Source organism: Triturus cristatus, chromosome 5_2 (genome assembly GCF_964204655.1).
Source record: "Triturus cristatus chromosome 5_2, aTriCri1.1, whole genome shotgun sequence".
NCBI classification, from domain to species: domain Eukaryota; kingdom Metazoa; phylum Chordata; class Amphibia; order Caudata; family Salamandridae; genus Triturus; species Triturus cristatus.
Window position 1 is genome coordinate 228,306,298 of NC_140588.1, and position 26,498 is coordinate 228,332,795.

General features: G+C 45.1%; 1 protein-coding gene across 3 annotated transcripts in view; it reads right to left on the bottom strand.

The window, feature by feature from the left end:
* Positions 1–26,498, bottom strand: part of LOC146822827 (Y+L amino acid transporter 2-like) — a 436,531-nt gene that overhangs the window by 82,529 nt on the left and 327,504 nt on the right. For all 3 annotated transcript variants that reach the window (XM_085607020.1, XM_085607018.1, XM_085607019.1), the window contains one exon: positions 6,271–6,394. In XM_085607020.1, the coding sequence (XP_085463146.1) occupies positions 6,271–6,394 (124 nt within the window). The remainder of the gene's footprint in view (positions 1–6,270; positions 6,395–26,498) is intronic.

Sequence of the window (26,498 nt, forward strand, 5' to 3'; positions counted from 1 at the left end):
AATTATGATATAACTATATTGATATGAAATCGTTTGAAATTTAATAAGTAACACTGAGCTTTTCAGCTGAGGCTGGTGGGTACGCTGCTCCGAAGCAAGGCGAAGTACTTGCATCATCAAATACTAAATCTCAGGGTCTGTTCTGACAGACAGCCCAAATTTCGGAAGCACCCCTTACTTTTATAATTTCCCAAAAAACTTTAAATAGATTCTTAAAGAATAGAGTGCCTTTCTTTCCATTACAATTACAGTAGTACCAGGGGACCATAATAAACAAGGAAGCTGAGGGGAGTATTAACAAGAATACCAAGAGGCCTGAATCAGAGCAACTAGGATTACAGGGATAAAGACCAAGAGGACCAAGAACTGTCCTATGAGTGTCAAGGGACTATGACCTTAGGACATGCATGTCAATTTACCAAAATGCCACGGGTAGTGGAAGTGACATCACAGGTCTCATGACACCCGATTACATCACAGGAAGGGAACTTGCATTATCTTAGACCTCAATGGAATCACAGGAAGTTACATCATCCAACCTTTATGCTTAGTGATATTACAGCAAAATATGTCAAATGTTCTTTGTCTCTGCAGTGCACTTTTTCTTGTGCAGTGATCAGCACACTGACCCTTCTGGATATTAAAGGGGGTTTCCCGTGAATAGTGTCATAACAGATCTTAAAACCTACACGGATGTCTCATACAAAGCAACATTCGAGAATGTTTCTAGTTGGTTATTGTTAGTGATGCATGCCTGGGTAAAATAGATATCTTTTTTCATTTCACGCTGCATATATCTTACAGTAAAGGACAAAGAAATACCATTTTCAAAATCCTCCCAATAAAAAGAAATAACACTGTTTTTCATTGTGCATGAAAAAATGCTGGAATCTGCACAGGAGATCTCTTACTGGTTCATTAATAAAGAAATACACTAACTGCTGTCAGCTTTCACCTAGACATTTGAAAAATTAAAAAGTTAAAATGCCTTAGTGCAGTCACAAAACAGGTCACACGGCAACAATTTACCTGTACCTGGTCGGGCAAAATGACCCTAAATAGGACTAGACTCGCCCCAGAAGGCAAAGACGGAGCTGAACACTTAGTTGCGTCTTTGACATGGAGCTGTGTTTGTATTTCAAACCTACCCCGGCTCTGTTGCCTCGTAGTTACATTACATTGTGACTCTGTACTATTTCTCATTGTGTTCTAAACTTAGATTCTAATTACAAAGTAGTGTAGATTTGCAACACTAGGTCTTGAAGAACTGCCATTTGATCCTTGTGGACAACCAGAGGCAAGAAATATGTTGACCACTATATACCCCCACTTGTTGAGTTGAGCTCAGTAAAGACTAATATTTCTGAATTGAGGACCACGTTTTTATTTGGGGTAGTGTGCTTTTTTCATTGAATAAATTGACATTAAGCATCACTATACCTATTTTAAGACACTGTCAATCACCATATCACACAATCCACACAACCACACTTCACCTTACGGCATCGAAAAATAGATCTCCGGCAAAGAGTCCCTTAGTGGGTACTCATCGGGCATTGCAGCGCCGGCCCGACGAGGAGCATTTCCAAATGACGAAGCATAACACCTCTCAGAGTGTGTGAGTGCACTTGCTCCTATATGGAGCTCTTTTCTCTATGACCTGGAACTCTTTTTTCTCTGCTGTCTGATAGGAACTGCACTCCCTCATATCAAATTCACTTGTAGGAGCAATTGTGCTGGACTTTCATAGGCTCCCAGTTCCTCTTTTTTGAAGGATCAAGTCACAGGGGCCACAGAGGATCAAGACCTGGCATAATATGACAAGGAAGACCTGGATGAGGAGAAAAAGACGACCAGGACAAGGGGGCAGGATGACAGAAGTCAGGATGACCAAGCCACGTGGTAGGATGTCCTAAACAAGGAGAATGAGGATTAAGTGGACAAGTTAGTACAGAACCAGGATAACAAGGAGTGGCAGGACCAGATCCAAGAATATTATGACAAGGTAGAGGAGACCCTGGGGAACTAGTCAGATTAAGAGCATGAGTACAAGGGTCGTTATGACCAGGAACCAGATTGATGAGGATTGGGTGCAATAGACGGATTCGGATAGGTGTGAGCCTGAACAAGGACCAGGAGGATCAGAACCAAGGGGACCAGTATCTGAAGTAGCAACTGGAGCAGTAAGACTTTCAACTGAGATATCAAGGCCATGAACCAGGGCAAAACAAGCCTCAAGGGCCAGTCGATCAAGACCAGTATTTAAATGACCAGTCCCAGCCCAAGAGGACCTAATAAGAAGGACCAGTGTCAATGGATGCAGTATCCGGTGGGTCAAGAGGACAAGAACCAGGACAAGGAGGACCAGAATGATCCAAACCAGGAGAACTAGGAGCACCAGGCCAAGGAGAACCAGGACAACAGAACCAGGTGGAGAAGGACCCAGCAGACAGTGAGGTGTCCCAGGCTCAGGAGACTTAGGAACAGCCAATATATGAAAGGGCCAAGAGCAGGGCCAGGAAAACTAGGGTCAGGAAGGACAAGAACAAGAGCACCAAATTATAAAAATCAGTACCAGGTTGACCAGAGCTAGTTGAAGCAGTGCCAGGTGAGGACCAGGAGGACCAAACCAACTCAGAAGAAGAGGACTGGAACATGACCAGGAGAAGAACCATCACCAGAAGGAATAGAAGGACCAGAAGGAGAAGGAAGATGACTGAGGATGTCTATGCAATTCTAGGTCATATGTATTTGGGATATCACTGTTGTAAATGGTTCTTACTCGTGCTTCTTATGCTATTAACATGTAGAAACCCCCACCCTTTTCAACCCACTTATAGAACGTGTAAGTATTTGCTGAAAAATCCGATCATGTAAAGTAAATAAAAATCAGGACTGTTATGTTTTGACCTCTGGGTAATAACATATACTGTCTGGTGATGGCACAGTACTCCGAGGGGGGATCAGAGGGTAGAGGGACCGAAACCTGGCAGAAGGGTCTAATGGTGGATGAGTAAAAAGGAGTGTGTTCCATGAAGGGTGGTAGAAAGCGTTTGACAAACTCAGAGGGTTGACACCAGCAAAAATGGTCATTGGCTAAAAAAGGGATCGAATGGGAGCTGAGGGGCATAAGATTGGGGGCTCCAGAAAGACTATCTAAGATGTCTCACAGAGGGATTTTGAATAAAAAGATCTCCGATTGACAACCGTGATAGCACTAGAAACCAAGCCAGCAATGATAGCTTCAGCACCAGACAAGTGATCTGTGAAACTCGTACGACTAGGTGAAGGGTTATGGCGATATGTATTCCTCAAAAGTGTTTGGAAGGCCAGCAAAGTGTCAAGATCAGTAGAGTGGCTTGTGTGACTCATAAAACTTTGTGCTGACATTCAATGAGAATGTATATGTTGTGTATTTGTAGCAAGTGTATAGGAGTAAGGCTCCAAGATTGGTGAAAGATTGAGGACTGGGACCAGTGGAATGTCTTGGATGGCCCCTGGTTTAGCATGTCATGTGATGGAGAGTAGCTTCCCAAGACAGTGGAAGGGTATTGACTGTATCCCTGTGGCTGGAGGGAGGAGACCTAGACACTGAAGTTAGGGAGGATGTAGAATAGCTACCCACAGAAATTCAGTGAGGTTCTTGTTAGGAAAAAGCTGCTGATTATTTCTTCCAGAGTGACAACATAGAATAGATGGTAGTAGTGAGGGAGAGGTCGGAGATTCCTCTTGTTAAAGGTGACAAAGATCTAAGAAGGGCTGCCCTTTTGTCTGTGCTTGATGACTGCTTCAGGAAGGCTGATGACAGCCAGGCGCTGAGATCTCATGCTTCATTTTGTCCTTGTTTTGGATATTCCTGCTTGAAACCAGCCCCATTAATACTGATATGACAGTCATCACCTAGCACGCAGTGAATGTCTGAGCTAAAGCCAGAACATGACTTTTGAAAGAGAATCGCTCTAAATCAGTTCTGAAACCTTAGAAAGTGGATCCACATCCCCTGTCTGGAAAAGGAGTATAAAACTGAAACTGTGAAATAATCGATCCATAGATGACAAGAACGGAGGTAACAAAAAGTCTCTGTTCATTTACAGTGTTTTATTTTCTATGATATTTGTAAGAAAGTTCATGAATAAAATACCTCTGTCAGTTTCCTTTGATCTGTGTATTTGATTCTAATGCGTTTTTCCCAGATTCACTGGGGATTTTGCTTCATATTCTAACGAGATCCGTTTAATAAATCATAGTCCTATTCCTTGCCTAGTAAAGCAGACATTATCCATGAGTTGACCATATAGTCGGGATTAGTTGACTCATCCAGATCCTTCCCTACTTAATATTCCTCAGGAAGTCTTCCATCTACTGAGAAAAAAAAGACTGCAGAAGGGTAAACCGCTTTATCTAGTTTTGCAAATCTTTTAATCATCTGTATGATTAGCAACCTCTGCTGTCAACTTGAAGAAATATGAGCTTTTGTGGAGCACGACATAGCTCCATAAAGGGCCTCCCAAGTCACTGTGTCTTGGCTCGTGGTATAATGGAGTTTCATTCTGTGTCATGTCTGTCAAAATATTTTGGAAACACTCAAACATTTGGGACCTTTGGGCTAAGGTGCAAATTGCATTTAAGCCCGTTTTAAGGGTGTCATGTAATAAAACACAGAACTTGTGACCACAAAAGTGCTTATCATTATACACAAATGCCTTTTTATGAGTTGGAAAACTATTTTGAATTAAAAAAGGACCTTTGCAATCCTTTCTGCAAATAGGAGGGGTTTTGAAAGGGGCGTCCCCTCTCCCATTTCTTATTTGGTAATAAATGTAAACTATAGATTGTTACCTCAATTGCAGTTACAAACCATTGATGAGCTACTTAATAATGTTGGCAGCGTCAGATCCAATGGATCACCCCCTGAAGTTTTCCAGAACAGAAATCTTTTTTTATTTTAAAGGCAACACTGGTTCTTTCAAGGAACAGGCTCCTTTAAAAATATGTTTTCAGTCCTAGGGATGGTGGTGTGCTGTCCTTGCAGTCCACCAACCCTGTGATTGCACCCAATCACAGAGGGCTGCAAATTGCCATCTGCCTAATTAATATTAATTAAGCAGGTGGTTCTCTGATACCCTGCTTCTTGGTATTTTGAGAACTGACCTAATAGTACATAAGTTGGTTTGAAAAATACAATTCCAGTCACGAAACGTCTGTGAGGTATAATTTACGACCACTTTTTGTGGATGGAATAATAATACATCAAGACTCTAATTTGCAGAAGGAGATGGATGCCACCTGGGTTCACTTCTTGTCTGCAGTCCTACCTGATGGTAATTGTCTGTTGAAATCTGCATAATAATATAACATTGAAGTTGTTTAGAAAGCAACCGGGGAAGTAGTTAGATTTCTCTGCTATTTGCATGGCTACTGGCCACGTTTTGCATACCATCTTCTATTTAGTTAGCCACCATGTGAATAATGAAGTTTCTTTTCTATTTGCAAAGCTGCTGGCCAAATAGTATGTAATTTCTCCTATTTAGTCAGTGACCGGGTACATCTTAGCCATTAACTGAGTAAATAGTGAAAAGTCTTTGCTATGTGCAATGCCAGTGGTTGGCTATTTTGCCAGAATCTGGGTAAATAGTGAAATTTCTTTGCTATTTGAAAGGTCTCTGCCAAATAGTACTATTATTTACACAGCAGCCAGGTAGATAAAGAAGTGTAATCAATATTTGCATGACTGCTGGCCAAGATATACATAATGTCTACTCTTTTTTTCTGGAGCTGGGTAAAAACTGATGTTGCTTTGCTATTTGCTTTACGTCTGGACAAAATATACATAATGTCTATCATTTAGCTACAGGCCAAGAAAATAGTAAGGTTTATTTGCTATTTGCATGGCTGCTGACCATATAGTGCATATTCTCTACTATTTAGAGGTTGGCCGGGTAAATAGTTACATTTTTGTGTTATCTGCACAGCTGCTGACAAAACAGGGCAAAATTTCAACTATTTAGCCACTGACCGGGTAAATAATGAAGTTTCTCTGCTATTTCTAAGGCCGTCGGCCAAACAGTAAATAATCTCTACTACTTAGCCAGTGGTCGGGAACATTGCAGAGAACATTCACTATTTACAGGGCAGCAGGCTAAATAGTCACCACCTTTATAGACAATCATCTAATTCATCTTGTATCATAGGCAGAATATTTAATGACTCATCACATGCCATCTCAATCTCCAAAACATGCATTAGTGAAGGCGAATATTGGACACTTACCACAGCTACAGCACTGCTCTCCAGGATAGTTTCCATATCCAGCATTGTGTAATATGCCACATTTGTCATAATGTAGATTATAGTAACAACTGGCATGGAAATAATGACAGCTAATGGCAGATTCCTATGCAAAAGAAAACATAACACAACAAGCAATTAAAAGATTAATAATCTGTTTGTTTATACTTCTGGAAAACTCCAAGAAAAAAAGACCTTCACATCAAGCAATTTTGCTATTTTAACTGATCAGTGCACAAATCTGCACAGGAAAGCACGTGTGTAGTGAAGGTATTGTAGTCTAACATAAATAGCCGAATCCTCTTCAGAAACTTTGGGTTGCTGGGCACAGTCAACTTTTGTTCCGAATCCGCGGCCCATGCAGGTAAGAGCGGTGGGGCCGGGTGGAGGGGATTTTGACAGACGATGAAGGAAAATTAATTATTTATTTAATTTTCCCTTGTGGTCGTCTGTCAAATTCCCCCCCAACCCAGCCCCACCGCTCTTACCTGCACGGGCTGCATCTGTCTGATCCACTTGCACACATTCATGTGTCACTGGCTACGTGAGATGGTCTGGCAACTTTTATGTATCAGGCTAAGTATCTTGAACTTCGGCATGCTTGCCCAATTTCCATTTCTACTAAGTGCTTAAACTGTTTTGAAGAAACACAGAAAAAACAAAAACTGGGCAAATAATTCAGCCCCATTCAAAAGGGAAGGGCGTCAGTGTAAGTTGTGCTGATGCCTGAGACACCAATGGAGGCTTTCAAATATTTATGAAATCTTAAACGTAGTGGCAAATCAATGAGCATATGTTTATTTATTTGTCTGCTTATGATGTTTTAAATCATATGATTTCAATCTTCCACACAGGATATGAGGAAATCTGTATTTCTGCTCGTTTCATGGACCATGACACAGGGAGAAATCCAAATAAACAATTGTTTGAGGACACCATTTAATTTGCATTTTTATCTGATCCCTGGGTTAGGAGAGACTGATTAAAAATGATTGCATCTCTTTGAAAAGTCCCAGCTGGGGAGGGGGGTGGGGGTGGGCAGGGATACATAATCCCTACACCAGTAGTTCCTAACCTGTGTTCCAGGGATACCTGGTGGTCTGAGAAGCCTACTCAGGGGGTCCACTACTGTTTTGAAAATTAAATAATATTAACAGAATAATAGAGTGTATATAACGAAAGAAACAAAATGTTCAATTACAGTTTTTTAAAGCATTCTGTAAATGTGAAGAAATTTGAAACTGAAAGCTAAAAAATAAGGTAGTATCCTCGGATTGATTCCTGGAAGCAGAGTAAGTTCAATTAGATTTGGAAAAGCAAGCTTCAACCTTCCTATTCAAATTTAGATTTACATTTTTTTTTTTAATTAAATAAAATATTTCATAACTTGTATATTTGTTTGATGAATGCTTGTTTCTGTATTTTTTAACAACATTATTTCAGTTTATTGTTATTGTCCATAGAAGTCTAAAGGTTAAGAACCACTGCACTACACCATTCTTTTACAGTTTGCTGGTCTTCCTAAGACTGGTAAAAGAATATACCAAAATTGTTGAATGTTAATGTCCTTGCTCTCATATATGTTGAAAATACTATTTGGATGGATTATACCAAACTAGGTTTCCATAGAGTACTTGACACTGCCTCTGTATATTGGGAGAGAGATTGTATTTCTATTAGACTGACAAAGTCGAAGATCATTGTCACAATTCACAAAGGCAAGTTAAAGAATTAGTGAAAATGTATGCTTATGTTTCCTCACCCACCTCTTAATCATGGGCATGAGGGGGTGTGAGTATATATATGCCTAATTTAGAGTTAGAGTCGGACCTGGACAAAAAATAGGCCCGGACACCAAAATAAAAGTGTCCCCATTAGAAAATCAGATAGCTAAAAAAGGCGTCCCCATTTGCACATCAGGGCAGTTTTTAACTTTTAAAGATATGCCTTATAAATGTTTTGCAGGTATTGGAGACTGCATTCATTTGTGTGTGCTGCAGGCAGTGTGTGTGATAATATCACAGAAACTAACAGTAAAGGCTGGACCAGCAGACTATAAAACAGTCCCACAAACACCAAAAACCAGTCCTTACACTAATCTGTGAGACCAGCCTTTCAGGCATTCCCTGATTGCCCTATAGGCCAGTCGGACCCTGTTTAGAATATGACGGATGGGTTACTCCATCACAAACGTGACAAATATACCATCAGCTTTATTTCAAGTGCATTAAATCCTATTATGCTTGTAATAAGGTAGACAGAGTATTTGTCAGCTATCTGTCAAGTGCATTAAATTATACTATGCTTGTAATAAGGTGGACAGGAACTCTATCACATTTGTGATCGTGTAACCCATCCATCGAGTTCTTAATAAGGCCTTATGTCTTAGAAAAAGACTGTTACAGTTGTATTTGAAGTGTAACTTTGTATAAGACATGTAAGCAAATTTGGAACCACAACTGCCAAAGAATAGGGAAGACGTCAACACCTAAGCACAATCACACACACAAGATAGAAATTACAATTTGGAGGTCATAAATACAGCCCACTCCTTGGGCCCTGCCCGTTTCCGAGTGTGTCGGGTGATGTAGTGAAGCCACAGACTGGTAAAATAGAAGGAGGAAGTATATGAAGTATACTTTGTAGTTGATAGCCAAACGTAACTACATAGTTTTCCTCCTCAAACTCACAGTGGAGAAGAGAAGGCAGCTATGTTGCAGGAAGGACAAGCTGCAGGAGACATAAGGAAACAATGCAAGGATGAGAGTAGCTGTACGAAGGATACGCTTGCCAAAATAGAGGTATCAGAGGCTCTACATGCTGGTGGATCCAAATCACAACTCTGTCTCTCCCACTACTACTCAAGGTTTTTCTCTCTACCATGCACCCTGAACTGATGTATGGCCTGCCTATTCCAGGGAACTGCAAAATGAAGTCAGGTAAGATTAACAAACCTCTACATGTCACCTAGAACCAGAACCCCCAACGCATGTCTCTCTGTCCACAAACATACTTCTCCTCTTAAACACATAGGTATACATTTCACATATGCCAGTGTCATACAGTCTGCCCACCTTTATGGATAAGGCAACAAATACTTATTTTGACCTTCTCCACCTTAGCTTCCTACATTTCCCAGTTATGTCACATTGCACGCAATAGCAACAAACAAGAAGGTTGGAATGCTAGAATTAATATCAGCCACTGGTGATTGCTCAGGGCCGTATTCCAGTCCATCATTTTTCACCCAATATTCCATTCTAGATAGAGGTCCAAATTTAACCTGCTTGTCTTTGTAACAGTCCATCCTCAACTGCCTAACGTGGAGCCTCCAGAAGCCGAACACAAGCAACCCCAGATTGAGTTTGGCGCGTTTTGGCCTCATCAGTTGGGTGTAGCTTGAGTCCTACAGCACAGTGAGCACAGGATGCATGTCTGGGCATACCTGTTGAATCAACTGCAACAAACAACAAGGTGAAGGATGGAATTCTTTAATTAATCTCAGCCACTGGTATATGTTCGGCCCGCATTCCATTCGATCACAAGAAACAGCTGAAGCGCCTCACTTATGAAAGGACCTGGGCCCATACATTCAGTTCTCTTCCAATGTCTGTCTCCTGATGGTTTTTTTTTAGCAGCATGAGAACGTAAAGAGGAGTGAAATTCGTAAGTCAATCGTAAATACAGTGTAACACAAGAGAGGCTACACAAGAACCCCAGTCGACAACCAATTGGAGATTAGTCAGTTTATTAAAAATTCAGAAACAGTTCAAAATACATGAATCTTAGCAGAAGACTATAAAAATACAGGAGAAGCAGAAGGAATCCAAATCTTTTGAAGATATTCACTCGGTGCAACATGAAAAGGACAATAACTTCTATAACGATTATGCAGGAAAAGAGGAAGCAAATGTTCAGGTCTCACTGCATCGACACTTCTCCAGAATGCAGCATTTAGTTATAACTATCCCTATTCTAACTTTAAAGGTGGCATCCCTCATTTGGCAAATAAGCGAAGAGGTTTTCAGGAGAAAAGGTGTCAGTGGGTACAGCCTTCCTAAGAAGTCACTCCACCATAAAATAGGTTTGGGGCCTGAAGCCACAAGCACGAAAGGAAGCAAGTTAGCATTCAGGTATTCTCCGTCAGAAAGGCAAGCAGGAATGGGGGCTCTAGCCCTCTCTTCAACGCATCATATATTCAAATTATTTTCAGAAAATGTCTCATTATGCTTTTCTCACACATACACTGCAGTGGGCTCAGCACAAAACTTTTCCATGACATTGATTTGTTTCACTGCCTTCACCATGTACGCCTCTCTGCAACAGTTCATCCTTGGTCTCCTCTCCTTCTCCCATGTGAAAGCACCTCCCTCTACCTTATCTTTTTGCCAGGACAAGCTAACTGTAACTCCTTCATTCCACAATGTATCTAATGGAACAAAACCCTTACTCTTCACTAACAAACATTGTCCACCTGAAATGCAATACATGGAACAAATAAAATTCTATGAAACTCACATGAGAATTTAGACATTAGTTTCAGAAATGAGGACATTTAAAATGTACTGCAGATTCAGGCCTACAACTTAGGCTAAAATAATGAATTTACCATGCTATGTATGTGTGTGATTACAGAAATCATTAGCTTTCAATAGGAATATTTCCCCTAACTACATTAATATGCATATTGCAATTACATCATTAGCATGGGGAGCATTTATGGTTTAAATCTTTTATTGAGATTTTATCAACAAACAACATGTCTGGCATCCCAGTATACAAAGTAGCAAGGGCGATAGGCGCCCTAAGTGGCTAGTATACAACAGCAGAGGAGTCCGAACAAACCAACAAAATACAAGGACATAGAAAAGAAACTTACTCTATCCCACCCCCACCCCCCTTCCCTCGTCCACCGGGGTAGTGAAGTTATGGGGCTGTCTGAAGTCCAGCAAGTGGGTATAGGATTACGTCGATGTCGGCTGCTGAACAGAGAGAGGCAGGAGTCGCAAATATCTGGGGCAGGTAAGTTCTCGAAATTCTGAGACGAGGAAGGACAAGAATGGTTGCTAGAGCTCTCCGAAAGCGGAACCTTACCCAGCCAGTGTTTGGGTCATCTTCTCCATCCCTAGGACATGCCATAGTCGCTGCAACCAACCCGTAAATGTGGGGATCTGACAGGTACGCCAATGGATCAGGATATTCTGAACCGCTGTGCCTAGAGTGATTGCGATTAAGCGGCCTTTTTGGGATTTAAGAGGGTATGTCAGGGGGTTCGGGAGACCTAATAAGACATAAGTCGGAAACCTCGGTATTTGTGTGTCTAGGTGTTTGTCTACCTCATCAAGGACCTGAATCCAGTATGATTGTAGGTGTTCACAATCCTAGAGGAGGTGCACCAGGGTGCCAAGTTTCCCACAGCCCGCCAGCAGTCAGAGCTCTGTCGTGGGTCTGCTAAGTGGATGAATGCAGGGGTGTAGTACAAATAAGTGGCTATTTTTGTCATTGTCTCGGTCAGTACCGTATGGTAGGTTGAGTGGCGGGCCCTGCAATACACACCCTCCCATTCTTTGTGACTGAGTGACATACCGAGGTCTCACTCCCAGCGTGCCCGACTGGCGCTATACATATGTGTGTTCCTGGCCTATAGCATTTTGTACAAGTCGGAGATGAGTTTTGTATCCGATGTGCATGTGAGAAGCTATTTTTCGTATTTGGAGAGGCGTCGGTGAGCGCGTGGCTTTATTTGTGGGTGTAGTTCCCAGTGTCGGATCTGGAGGTATCATAGCCGCTCGATTTCAGGGATCCCATAATCTGATTTGACCGGCTGGAATTATATGATCCAGTCGACATTGAAGAGATGACCTAAAGACCGACATTCCTTGGAGCGCCAGCATGCACACGTTGCCTCACCCATGCCCGGCTGAAAGTCGGGGTTATCGAATATTGGGGTAAGCGGAGAGAGAAAGGTGGTTAATTTATGTTTAATGTTAGTACGATCCCAGGCCTCCAAGGACACCCGAGTAATGTGGGACGCATAGAGATTAGGAGGTCTGTGTGCCTTGCGAAGGAAAGTAACTTTCTGAAGGGACGTGGCAGCTACAGCATGATCTTGAAATAGCCAATGCTTCTCCAATTCCAGCCGATTTAATTCAACCAAATAACGCATTTGTGTCGCCTGAAAATAGAGCTGAAGGTCGGGAACTCCGAGTCCGCATTCCTCTGGCAGGAGGACCGCTATGGCGTGCTTCAACCGGGGTTTGCGGCCGTGCCATATAAATTGCACAAGCTCGGATTGGGTCTGTTGGATCCATCCAGGGGGAGGGCGGATGGGCAAAGTTTGGAATACATATAAAATCTGGGGTAGTATAGTCATTTTGGTGGCCGCCACACCGCCAAGCCAGGAGAGCGGGTAATGCTTCCATTGGCAAACACCAAAGGAAATGATGGACGGAGTGTTGAACATTGCAAGCACTCACCCCCAGTCAACTGATCTGGGTTTAATCCATCACCGTTCTTTAGCCCACTCTGCCACCCCAGTTCAGACATGGCCAGATGCAAATCAGCCTGACCCTGTGCCTCATGGGAACAGTCCAGCCCGAACTGCCAAGCCATGTCTTCCCTGGACCGGTTTCTGGCATTTCAGCCGTCTTCAGCCAGGCTTGCTTGAATCCAGTGGCAAAGTGAGCAAGGGACTCACGTCTGAGCATACCCTGCCAACTTATGGCGAACAAAGCAAACACCAAAGGAAATGATGGACGGAGTGTTGAACATTGCAAGCACTCACCCCCAGTCAACTGATCTGGGTTTAATCCATCACCGTTCTTTAGCCCACTCTGCCACCCCAGTTCAGACATGGCCAGATGCAAATCAGCCTGACCCTGTGCCTCATGGGAACAGTCCAGCCCGAACTGCCAAGCCATGTCTTCCCTGGACCGGAAACAAGCTTCCTAGGACCGGTTTCTGGCATTTCAGCCGTCTTCAGCCAGGCTTGCTTGAATCCAGTGGCAAAGTGAGCAAGGGACTCACGTCTGAGCATACCCTGCCAACTTATGGCGAACAAAGCAAACACCAAATGAAATGATGGACGGAGTGTTGAACATTGCAAGCACTCACCCCCAGTCAACTGATCTGGGTTTAATCCATCACCGTTCTTTAGCCCACTCTGCCACCCCAGTTCAGACATGGCCAGATGCAAATCAGCCTGACCCTGTGCCTCATGGGAACAGTCCAGCCCGAACTGCCAAGCCATGTCTTCCCTGGACCGGAAACAAGCTTCCTAGGACCGGTTTCTGGCATTTCAGCCGTCTTCAGCCAGGCTTGCTTGAATCCAGTGGCAAAGTGAGCAAGGGACTCACGTCTGAGCATACCCTGCCAACTTATGGCGAACAAAGCAAACACCAAAGGAAATGATGGACGGAGTGTTGAACATTGCAAGCACTCACCCCCAGTCAACTGATCTGGGTTTAATCCATCACCGTTCTTTAGCCCACTCTGCCACCCCAGTTCAGACATGGCCAGATGCAAATCAGCCTGACCCTGTGCCTCATGGGAACAGTCCAGCCCGAACTGCCAAGCCATGTCTTCCCTGGACCGGAAACAAGCTTCCTAGGACCGGTTTCTGGCATTTCAGCCGTCTTCAGCCAGGCTTGCTTGAATCCAGTGGCAAAGTGAGCAAGGGACTCACGTCTGAGCATACCCTGCCAACTTATGGCGAACAAAGCAAACACCAAAGGAAATGATGGACGGAGTGTTGAACATTGCAAGCACTCACCCCCAGTCAACTGATCTGGGTTTAATCCATCACCGTTCTTTAGCCCACTCTGCCACCCCAGTTCAGACATGGCCAGATGCAAATCAGCCTGACCCTTGTTTCCGGTCCAGGGAAGACATGGCTTGGCAGTTCGGGCTGGACTGTTCCCATGAGGCACAGGGTCAGACTGATTTGCATATGCCCATGTCTGAACTGGGGTGGCAGAGTGTGCTAAAGAACGGTGATGGATTAAACCCAGATCAGTTGACTGGGGGTGAGTGCTTGCAATGTTCAACACTCCGTCCATCATTTCCTTTGGTTTTTGCTTTGTTCGCCATAAGTTGGCAGGGTATGCTCAGACGTGAGTCCCTTGCTCACTTTGCCACTGGATTAAAGCAAGCCTGGCTGAAGACGGCTGAAATGCCAGAAACCGGTCCTAGGAAGCTTGTTTCCGGTCCAGGGAAGACATGGCTTGGCAGTTCGGGCTGGACTGTTCCCATGAGGCACAGGGTCAGACTGATTTGCATATGCCCATGTCTGAACTGGGGTGGCAGAGTGTGCTAAAGAACGGTGATGGATTAAACCCAGATCAGTTGACTGGGGGTGAGTGCTTGCAATGTTCAACACTCCGTCCATCATTTCCTTTGGTTTTTGCTTTGTTCGCCATAAGTTGGCAGGGTATGCTCAGACGTGAGTCCCTTGCTCACTTTGCCACTGGATTAAAGCAAGCCTGGCTGAAGACGGCTGAAATGCCAGAAACCGGTCCTAGGAAGCTTGTTTCCGGTCCAGGGAAGACATGGCTTGGCAGTTCGGGCTGGACTGTTCCCATGAGGCACAGGGTCAGACTGATTTGCATATGCCCATGTCTGAACTGGGGTGGCAGAGTGTGCTAAAGAACGGTGATGGATTAAACCCAGATCTGTTGACTGGGGGTGAGTGCTTGCAATGTTCAACACTCCGTCCATCATTTCCTTTGGTTTTTGCTTTGTTCGCCATAAGTTGGCAGGGTATGCTCAGACGTGAGTCCCTTGCTCACTTTGCCACTGGATTAAAGCAAGCCTGGCTGAAGACGGCTGAAATGCCAGAAACCGGTCCTAGGAAGCTTGTTTCCGGTCCAGGGAAGACATGGCTTGGCAGTTCGGGCTGGACTGTTCCCATGAGGCACAGGGTCAGACTGATTTGCATATGCCCATGTCTGAACTGGGGTGGCAGAGTGTGCTAAAGAACGGTGATGGATTAAACCCAGATCAGTTGACTGGGGGTGAGTGCTTGCAATGTTCAACACTCCGTCCATCATTTCCTTTGGTTTTTGCTTTGTTCGCCATAAGTTGGCAGGGTATGCTCAGACGTGAGTCCCTTGCTCACTTTGCCACTGGATTAAAGCAAGCCTGGCTGAAGACGGCTGAAATGCCAGAAACCGGTCCTAGGAAGCTTGTTTCCGGTCCAGGGAAGACATGGCTTGGCAGTTCGGGCTGGACTGTTCCCATGAGGCACAGGGTCAGACTGATTTGCATATGCCCATGTCTGAACTGGGGTGGCAGAGTGTGCTAAAGAACGGTGATGGATTAAACCCAGATCAGTTGACTGGGGGTGAGTGCTTGCAATGTTCAACACTCCGTCCATCATTTCCTTTGGTTTTTGCTTTGTTCGCCATAAGTTGGCAGGGTATGCTCAGACGTGAGTCCCTTGCTCACTTTGCCACTGGATTAAAGCAAGCCTGGCTGAAGACGGCTGAAATGCCAGAAACCGGTCCTAGGAAGCTTGTTTCCGGTCCAGGGAAGACATGGCTTGGCAGTTCGGGCTGGACTGTTCCCATGAGGCACAGGGTCAGACTGATTTGCATATGCCCATGTCTGAACTGGGGTGGCAGAGTGTGCTAAAGAACGGTGATGGATTAAACCCAGATCAGTTGACTGGGGGTGAGTGCTTGCAATGTTCAACACTCCGTCCATCATTTCCTTTGGTTTTTGCTTTGTTCGCCATAAGTTGGCAGGGTATGCTCAGACGTGAGTCCCTTGCTCACTTTGCCACTGGATTAAAGCAAGCCTGGCTGAAGACGGCTGAAATGCCAGAAACCGGTCCTAGGAAGCTTGTTTCCGGTCCAGGGAAGACATGGCTTGGCAGTTCGGGCTGGACTGTTCCCATGAGGCACAGGGTCAGACTGATTTGCATATGCCCATGTCTGAACTGGGGTGGCAGAGTGTGCTAAAGAACGGTGATGGATTAAACCCAGATCAGTTGACTGGGGGTGAGTGCTTGCAATGTTCAACACTCCGTCCATCATTTCCTTTGGTTTTTGCTTTGTTCGCCATAAGTTGGCAGGGTATGCTCAGACGTGAGTCCCTTGCTCACTTTGCCACTGGATTAAAGCAAGCCTGGCTGAAGACGGCTGAAATGCCAGAAACCGGTCCTAGGAAGCTTGTTTCCGGTCCAGGGAAGACATGGCTTGGCAGTTCGGGCTGGACTGTTCCCATGAGGCACAGGGTCAGACTGATTTGCATATGCCCATGTCTGAACTGGGGTGGCAGAGTGTGCTAAAGAACGGTGATGGATTAAACCCAGATCAGTTGACTGGGGGTGAGTGCTTGCAATGTTCAACACTCCGTCCATCATTTCCTTTGGTTTTTGCTTTTTGCTTTGTTCGCCATAAGTTGGCAGGGTATGCTCAGACGTGAGTCCCTTGCTCACTTTGCCACTGGATTAAAGCAAGCCTGGCTGAAGACGGCTGAAATGCCAGAAACCGGTCCTAGGAAGCTTGTTTCCGGTCCAGGGAAGACATGGCTTGGCAGTTCGGGCTGGACTGTTCCCATGAGGCACAGGGTCAGACTGATTTGCATATGCCCATGTCTGAACTGGGGTGGCAGAGTGTGCTAAAGAACGGTGATGGATTAAACCCAGATCAGTTGACTGGGGGTGAGTGCTTGCAATGTTCAACACTCCGTCCATCATTTCCTTTGGTTTTTGCTTTGTTCGCCATAAGTTGGCAGGGTATGCTCAGACGTGAGTCCCTTGCTCACTTTGCCACTGGATTAAAGCAAGCCTGGCTGAAGACGGCTGAAATGCCAGAAACCGGTCCTAGGAAGCTTGTTTCCGGTCCAGGGAAGACATGACTTGGCAGTTCGGGCTGGACTGTTCCCATGAGGCACAGGGTCAGACTGATTTGCATATGCCCATGTCTGAACTGGGGTGGCAGAGTGTGCTAAAGAACGGTGATGGATTAAACCCAGATCAGTTGACTGGGGGTGAGTGCTTGCAATGTTCAACACTCCGTCCATCATTTCCTTTGGTTTTTGCTTTGTTCGCCATAAGTTGGCAGGGTATGCTCAGACGTGAGTCCCTTGCTCACTTTGCCACTGGATTAAAGCAAGCCTGGCTGAAGACGGCTGAAATGCCAGAAACCGGTCCTAGGAAGCTTGTTTCCGGTCCAGGGAAGACATGGCTTGGCAGTTCGGGCTGGACTGTTCCCATGAGGCACAGGGTCAGACTGATTTGCATATGCCCATGTCTGAACTGGGGTGGCAGAGTGTGCTAAAGAACGGTGATGGATTAAACCCAGATCAGTTGACTGGGGGTGAGTGCTTGCAATGTTCAACACTCCGTCCATCATTTCCTTTGGTTTTTGCTTTGTTCGCCATAAGTTGGCAGGGTATGCTCAGACGTGAGTCCCTTGCTCACTTTGCCACTGGATTAAAGCAAGCCTGGCTGAAGACGGCTGAAATGCCAGAAACCGGTCCTAGGAAGCTTGTTTCCGGTCCAGGGAAGACATGGCTTGGCAGTTCGGGCTGGACTGTTCCCATGAGGCACAGGGTCAGACTGATTTGCATATGCCCATGTCTGAACTGGGGTGGCAGAGTGTGCTAAAGAACGGTGATGGATTAAACCCAGATCAGTTGACTGGGGGTGAGTGCTTGCAATGTTCAACACTCCGTCCATCATTTCCTTTGGTTAATGCTTCCATTGGCCCAGTTCTTTGCGAATTCGTGATCGCAGTTGAGCGTAATTGATAGCGGCTGTAGGGGAGCGTGTCATCTGACCATTGAACAAGGTGCTGCTCCTGGAGACAGGCCCAAGTGGAAGGTGACAGGGAGAGGTCAAGCGCCACTGATTTTTCCATATTAACTTTAAACCCTGAAGCTTGCACATAGATTTCCAGTTTCCAGTTCCAGGAAGCAGGCTCTCAGTGCCGGAACCAGGTTTGATAGGGAGATCAAGACATCGTCCGTGTATAAACTAATAGTATGGACATCGCTCCCAAATTTGATCCCTGTTATTAGTGGATTTTGTCTGACTCGCTGAGCCAAAGGCTCCATATAGAGCGCAAAAAGGAGGGGTGAAAGGGGACACCCCTGCCGAGTGCCCCTACCTATAGGGAAGCAGGACGATGTGTGGCTGTTCACTCGGACAGTGGTTGTGGGGAATCGGTAACAATTTAAGATGTGTGTTCTAAATTTGACCCCCAGCCCCACTTGCGTGAGTACTTGTTCCAAGTATGGCCAATTAACCCATTGAATGCCTTCTCGGCGTCAATGGTGAGCAGCATATACTCCTTCTGTGTCCGGGAGGCCTTTTTTACAGTTTGGAGGTCCTCGCGTAGTGTCAGGAACAGCGACTCAAGGAAGGCCCGAGTCAATGGTTCCTCAGTGGAGCCGTACGTCCTCACGTGGGCCGCATCTCCCTGCTGTGGAAGCTCCATTGTGTTGCTGCTTTGTTGACGGGTGAAGAGGTCCTTCAGGGATTTCTCCTTTTTCCCTCTCGTGGAGGACATAGTCCCGCTCCCTCCCATGTCGTGGCTGCCCAAGGGGCCAGCGGAGTGAGAACAGCCGGTCAGTGGCGTGCAAGACAAGGTGATCCCTATGCGAAGTGGTGGCGGCCCACCCGAAGCCCAGAGCCACTCTCAGCCGAGGACCCTCCGCTCACTAGGCCGGCCACCAAGTGCTCCCAACGCCCCAGCACAACTCCTGGGCCACCGCCTGGTGTGTTGCTGGTATCAATTGGTTCCCGCAGGGAAGGGCCCGGGTAGCATTCTGAGGTGGGCGCAGTGATCACAATGGCGTCTATCCTGCAGCAGTGCTGCGCGTTGAGAAGTGCGATGGAGCCCCCGCTAAACGAAGGGGGCTGCATCCCAAGACAGGGCAACCCCTGAAGGCAGTAATGTCACCGGTCAGTGATACGGGGCCTGGGGGAGCCCTCCAGCCCCTGTACCCATGTGTCTGTGGAACAGTGAATTGGACGAAGGTAGTGGCACGGCCCGACAACCGTCGAGGTCCCGGGGGGTGGCCCAGCAGAGATGAGGCGTCGGTCGTCACCGGCAGGAAGAAGGGAGGCAAGCCGGGGAGCACACAAGCCCACAAACTGCACCCAGGCCTAGCTGGGCCGCTTCCGTGGGCCCACGTATCCCACTCTCAGCGGCCCCCAACTAACAGGGGTCGCGCTCGCACATCCCCCAATGGGCTGAATCCGTTGATGTGGGGGCAGAGGCGGCTGAGCTTCCAAGATGCCTATGCCCGCCTCTGTCGATCTCCACAGCCGTCAGCCCACTACGGTGTCCCCGGGCAGCAGCTGCTGTCCGTTGCTGCCGATGGTGCCCCCATGGGATGCCGGCCGAGGTGGTGGGGGTCAGGGGAGCTTAGTGAGGTGGGCCGGGAGCACAGAGCGCCGCCCAGCCGATGATGTTATCGCAGAGGCAAAGAGCTCCAAATCACCCCGCTATGTTGGCCCGAGGCCCGACAAGGCCGCCAGGCGTAACCTGAGCTGGAGACCGGCAGTGCCGACAGGGCTCCCCCGCAGGAGATCGTGCAGGGAAGGCACACCACCGCCAGCAAGGCACCACAGGTCCACCAGCGCCGAGTAGGTGCGGGTCGAGCGCTGAACTGAGCCTCAGCGATGCCGGATTCGAAGCTCCACTCGGCTCGCCGGCCCAGGGCGGATCAACGGCCGGCAGGCCTCAGCAGGTGACTGGCCCCGTGCAGGGTGATCCAGTGCACCCCCGGTCCTTAAGTTCGCTCAGCGGGGTCTCTCACGTCTCCGGAACAAGTGGTGCTAAGCTCGGGACACTCCGCGGGCGTGCTGAGTCCAGTAAAACGCAGTGCTGGGCGGCTGGTAGGCAGGAGCTCTGGAAGCAGCGTCCTACCTCGCCGCCATCTTGGCCACGCCCCCTAGAGAGCATTTAAACACAATCAATACACTACTAGATCACATCACTAATGAGGCCTATAGAAACCGATTCCATTGGTTACATTTTCAGCCCAAATTCTATGCGCTAATTATTACGCTTTACATTGAAACGAAGAACATGCTGCTTGATTCACATTTCCTCTAACATCTAATTTCCCTCATAACATTGAATAGTATGTGAGTGTGTTCTACAAGTGATTATATTGCACTCCTATCAAGTACACCATGTAGGATATGAATTTTCCTCTCTGTCAGTCCCCCCTCCGATGGAGTTAAGTCATCACAAGTCATCCTATCACATCTGATAAGACTATCAAATGATCATTTAGGAAAATTTGCTAATCAGAAGGACCATTCTAACCAGATGTTGTCGCCATTCTCCCTTGTCTAAACTTCTCCATACAGCTCTGATTATTGTAAAAGTTGTCTTGCAGCCTCTTTATCTTCCTGCCTTTTTCTCTCAGAGCTTTTTCCCTTTGTCTCCCCCTAAACCACTCATAAAACTTTCCCCATGTTCATCAGGACAATGACACGGATAGCAACAACCAATATCGGATGCACAATATAGACAAACAATCCACTTCCTAAATTAGCAAACCACCTTCCAACTGCACCAAACCCACGTTCAACTTTATCCCAAAACCCTTTGGTAGCTAAGTTTCTCAATTCTTGATGTAACTCTGTAATATTGCTAATGTACTTTCGCAAATCTTTACTCCTGTCAGGGATGTAAGTACAACACCATTGGACCTTCAGCATTCGACAGATTCCACCTTCTTTAGCGAGTAAAACTTCTAAAGCAAGTTAATTCAGCATCACCATGGCCCTGATCGAAATCATCTCGCTGACTATAAGCAACAGGGGCCTAGCAGTGTTAGTAGACAGTTTAACTATGGTGGACAGTTTTCTAATCTTGATATAATTTAGCACTACCCCTAAACTAGGTATCATAGCTCCAAAAATGTCTCTCACAACTTCTCAGCACTCAATTCACATTTCTGTCTAGTGTTCACTTCCCCACCTAAGTATTCCAAATCCTCCACATGGTATACCTTGGGAAAGACCACAGCTAGATAGAAAGTACCACGCCATTTGATAGGCAATCTCAAATACGACTTCTTTCCACACACAAAATAGACTCCTGGTATAACATGTGCAGTGTAATCCTAAAACATTTTCCATGGACCATGAACCAAAAAGGTATGATAACACTCACTCTTTCCCACAAACACAGAACTATATCCACTCTCATCCTGGTGAATGCAGAGTCTACCTCTGTGCTGCCAATCCAAGGCTAAGGGTCCTGAACTCCCTGCAGCATGTTGGCCTAATTCTTCTGTCGTGCAGTGAGGAGATTTGTAAGGTTTATTCCCCTCACTCACCACAACCCTATATCTAGCTTCTACTTGATCTATTCATTTTTTCTCAACATCAGTTAATATACACGTTAGGTTATGCCTATGAGCATAAGCAGTGTCTAGCATAGCAGTGGGTACAAAGTAATTCCCTATAATTTCAATTGTCTTCCTTGTATAGTAATTGTTCAGGTGTTTGTAAACCCTTACTTCAGACAATACTACATCATAGTTTGAAAAATAATATTCACAGTGGCCCTTCTTGTAAAACATGCCAAGGAGCAAACTACAACTAATGCCATGGTCACAGGTAAGTGGTGATGTATAATACCCTCCTCTACTAATGTGGGTAACTGCATGCAAACATAACAGTCTCTAGCCTCCATAGTATCTACATATTCATAAAAAAGCCTAGCATAAGCGTATAAGGTGTAATCACCCTTAGACAAATCTACATGGAGGTGGTGTTCTCCTTGAGCAGCTAAATCTCTCTCTGATCCTAGAGAACCTCTTTTTGAAACCCCCAGTGTGAGTGTGAGTGTGACCACCTACTAGCCCTATGCAGCTCCAATTCTGAAGATCTAGAAACAGATTTTACTATTAGTACCACTATCACTACCAATACAATGGTTATGAGTGTGCCTATGACACATTTGCGTCTGCGGTTCAGATTTCCAGATTCCAGTCTAAAGCAGATTCAGACAAGAATTTCAGTGGAAAAAACACTTAGCCTTTTCCTCGGTTAAGTTTCACTCGAACGAATGAGGAATGCAAATGCCTCTGAGACAGGATTACTAGCAGTCTTCTCTTTTGTCTTTTTTCCTTTTAATATTTTCTTTGATTTTCTATGTACACAAGTTTGTGAGACTTCCTTAACCCTACTCCGTCTTCTTCTAAATGTAACCCCTAATTTTATTCTTCGTCCATTTGGGTCTAGGTAATCTTCTCAACCATTTTTCAGCAAAGTTCATTAAAGTTCTTTCAACATCTCTAATATGTTCTGAACCTAGTTGTTCTTCGATCAATTGAAATAAATCAGCTTTCAATTCTGCTTCTTCTGTTGATGCTGGTTCTATACCCAAAGGAGTGAAAGCTACTTCATTCATAATCAGTGATTGTAGGCCACTCAACCTTGGGAGAGAGGGAACTGCCAATGAAAAAAGAGCATGGAAATCAGTTCCTGGAATCTTTAGCAGGACTTCGATTATCAGCACTGATGTCCCGGGACTCGCCCTTGTCAGCATTAGCAGCCAGATAAGTCTACTCAGGGGTTGAGTACCTTTGACAAGTCACCCCAACCCGTTTCGACCGTCTCAAACTCAGTCCCTCACCTTCAGCCTCACTTTGTTCAGATTCAGACGTTTCAGCTATTGGTACAAGCTGTCTTTCAGAAGTCAGTCTCAAGTTTCTTCTCCGTTCTCTTTCTGGCCAGGTCTCATTCAGGTCTTTTTTCGATTTCGACTGGACTTGTCTCCTTACTTCACTAGCACCTTTGTCGAGGTCAGATTCCTGCTCGGACAACACAGTTCTTTTTCCTTCAGAAGTGATGTCAACGCCCATAATATCCTCATGAGGGGACAAGCCAGTTCTTCTGTCAGTAATACTGCGCAGGCTCATCAGCACAAGGGGCAATGCATCGGGCCATTTAAGAGATGTCGAAGCACATACCTTTGCCAGTCTCAACTTCAGAGTGCCATTGACTTGTTCAACAATTCCCGAGGCTTCTGACCAGTAACTGCAATGTAGTCTCTGTTCCACCCGCAAAGCTGCACTTAGTAATTTCAGGACCTCATTATTAAGTCCCTCAGCCTGATTCCAATGTAGTTGTAAATCCAAACCGCAGAATGAGCTTCCTCAACAACAGTTTAGCCACTCTGAAACTGTCCCACCTCATAGTTGGATAGGCTTTGACCCAACGGAAGAAAATACACACCACGACAAGAATGCAGCTCAACTCATTGCACATAGGCATCTCAACAAAATCCAGGTGCATCCTATACAAAGGTTCTCCTGACCTCCCTATGTGGCTCAATGTAACAACAGTCCTTTTCCCTGCATTTATTTGCAGACAAATTACACATCGAAGACACAACGCATCTGCAACAACTCGAAACCTTGGATTGAACCATGTCTGCTTAAACACCCTCACCATTGCATCTCTCCCTACATGTGCTGCACCATGAATCTGCCTTGCCATTGGGTACAGTAGACAGTAGGGCAGAACTGCTCTCTCATCAGTCGACACCCAGCTATCATCCTCCCTCTTCACACAACCTGCTCTGACCCAGCCTGGCTGTTCCTCTTCTGAAACCTCCTCGTGCAGATGCTTCACCTCATCCCAAGTATCAGTGACAGCCAACATCACTCTGAAATCGGTGGCCTCTATTTTCTTGTTTCTGTATTCTTCATTGAAAGTACAAGCGTTCAAAGCACAATAATGTGCAATTTCATCTGCGTATCTGTAGCCAACAGTGACATAATCTGTTCCCTTACAGTGCGCAGAGCACTTCACCACTGAAATTTCCCTTGGCAACTGTAATGCTTCCAGCAATTGACTCACAATCTCCCCATTTCTTATTGAGATTCTATCATGAATCCCCTCTGAGACTGATGGAGCAGGGTTTTTCCTTTAAAACCGAATACCTGTTTCATTTTCGCATGTTATAATTAAAAGTACTACTGATTAATTAATAACTACTAAAAGTTTGTCGAGTTTGGTTTAATCAATCTTATTAACAGAAGAATTTCACGTGGGAACGCTATTGCATGGCTAAATTAATAAATGAACTAAGTTGGTGAGCAAATTGCCGAAATAGATGTTGCTTATGTGATGTTTTTGTGTTTTGCGCTTATAATTAATATGCATTAATGGCTTTTGATGTCGCAAATGGCTAGATAAATACATACACATAAGGGTATTAGCAGGGGAATAACACTGTATAATCATTTCCGTGCAGTAATTCTGTTTTGTCTTATTTCACTTAAGTTGACCAATATGGCCTACCAAAAGATGGCTACCACCAGCAGCCTGCATTTGAGTAGATGGAAATTTTGCGAGGAAGCTTCACACTGCCTGTGACCTTGCACTTTTGATGAACTTAAAAGCCATGATCATGACGACAAGCCCAGGAAGTCTGCCAAGTGCCCCTGAACATGGAATTTGTTGCAAACCCGAAATATTGAATTTATGAACTTGTAATGATCCCACAACTGGGATACAATTTATCCAAAAGAGACATCCGTAGAAGTAACGAATTATTTATGGACCCCTTATTTTCTATTCATTATTTGGTACGATCAATGCGTGAGAAAATCTCGCATTGTATCTCAATGTACCAAGACAACATTAAAATATTGGCTGGCTATCATGATGCAACGGGATTGAAAAGAAAGCATGACACAAATCAATTACGGTATACCATTCTGCATCATGGGGAATCTGATACAAAATCACTGATGGATTTGGCACAATGGGACAGCATGACACAACAATCTTGTTAATTTTTCTCAAATCCTGTACTATTCTGAACTTTCCATTAGGTTTCTTCAGTCCCATTATTGGTGAATTAAATGGGCTGCTCAATATTTCTCTTAACACCCCCTGCTGAATCATTTTCTCAATTATGGGTGTTATTCCTTCAATTATTTCAGGTGTCAGTCTGTATTGTGGAATGTTTGGGTAACCCACTCCCTCTTTTACAGTAATCTTTATTGGATCTACATTTCTCATCAGGCCCACATCTTCTCCAGTAAAATCCCAAACTGCTGCTTTCACTGTCTGTTTCAATTCTGGGGGTAATGCATCTGGATTAAATACAGCATGAATGTTGGTGTAATGGGCCCCACCAGCGTGTGATGTGTGTGTGCGTGTGTGACTGTGAGATCACTCCGTCCGTGGAAGTAGAGGGGATTCGGAAGCTCCGATCTGCACCAAGACCATAACTGTCCAAAGTCATGAACCACGCCAAACCCATACTGGCTGTCGCTGTAGATCGTCACTCAGAGTTTCCCGAGGAGGGACAGAAGTAGGGAAATCTCAATTGGTGGTAAAAGAGACTGTTGGAGAAAAGGAAGTTGTTGGAGAAAAGAAAGCTGTTGATGAACAAGAGGCAACTGAGACAGAGTCTGATGAAAGTGACAATGAGATACATGGAGGACGAGTTCTGAGAAAGAGAACTTGGCTTGGAGTAAGAAACAATAAAGAAGGAAAACAAAAGAGAAATGCTAAAGGAGATCTTTGGCCCAATAAGATAAAGAGACTGAGGTATCGACTGACACGAGTTAACTCTTCAAAGGCTGAACAGGTGAACGAAGTGTCAAGTCAAAATCCAACAAAAGAGGAAGAAACAAAGATACTTGAGAGAACTAAAAGAATCAGGAAACCAAACCAGAGGTATAAGTCACCAGAATGGACGTATGTGGCACTGCCTGAACAAGGAGAAGAGGCAGACAGTCGAGGAAGTCCAGAGGAGGCTTTACTGAAAGTGGTTGCTGAAGAAGAAGCTGTGGGAATCCTGAGAGTTATCTTGTCCGACATTGGAGAAGAGACGGATGTTCAGGACCTGATACAGTTTGATGACAAAAGACAGTGAAAAGTGATGAAAATCCAAATTGAGTAAATCCAAGGAAAATCACTTGGAGAAGAAAAGAAAGAAGCAATATTAAAACTAGTAGATTGTAAAAATCTGTTGGGTACTTGCTGCCCTTAAGTTCAGTAGAGGAGTAGAAGAGGCTAAGTCAAAAGACACGGTCAAATTAACAAAATGGCTAATACTGAGAATAATAAAAGTAGATGTACCTTTCTGAAAAGATGGTGCAAGATGTGGTGCTGCTGTACAGGATTATTAATGCTGCTTTGGAGCGTGCTTGCTCTACTGATTTCTTTTAGAGTCACTATAGACACTTTAGAAGGACATACTGAGAACAGGACT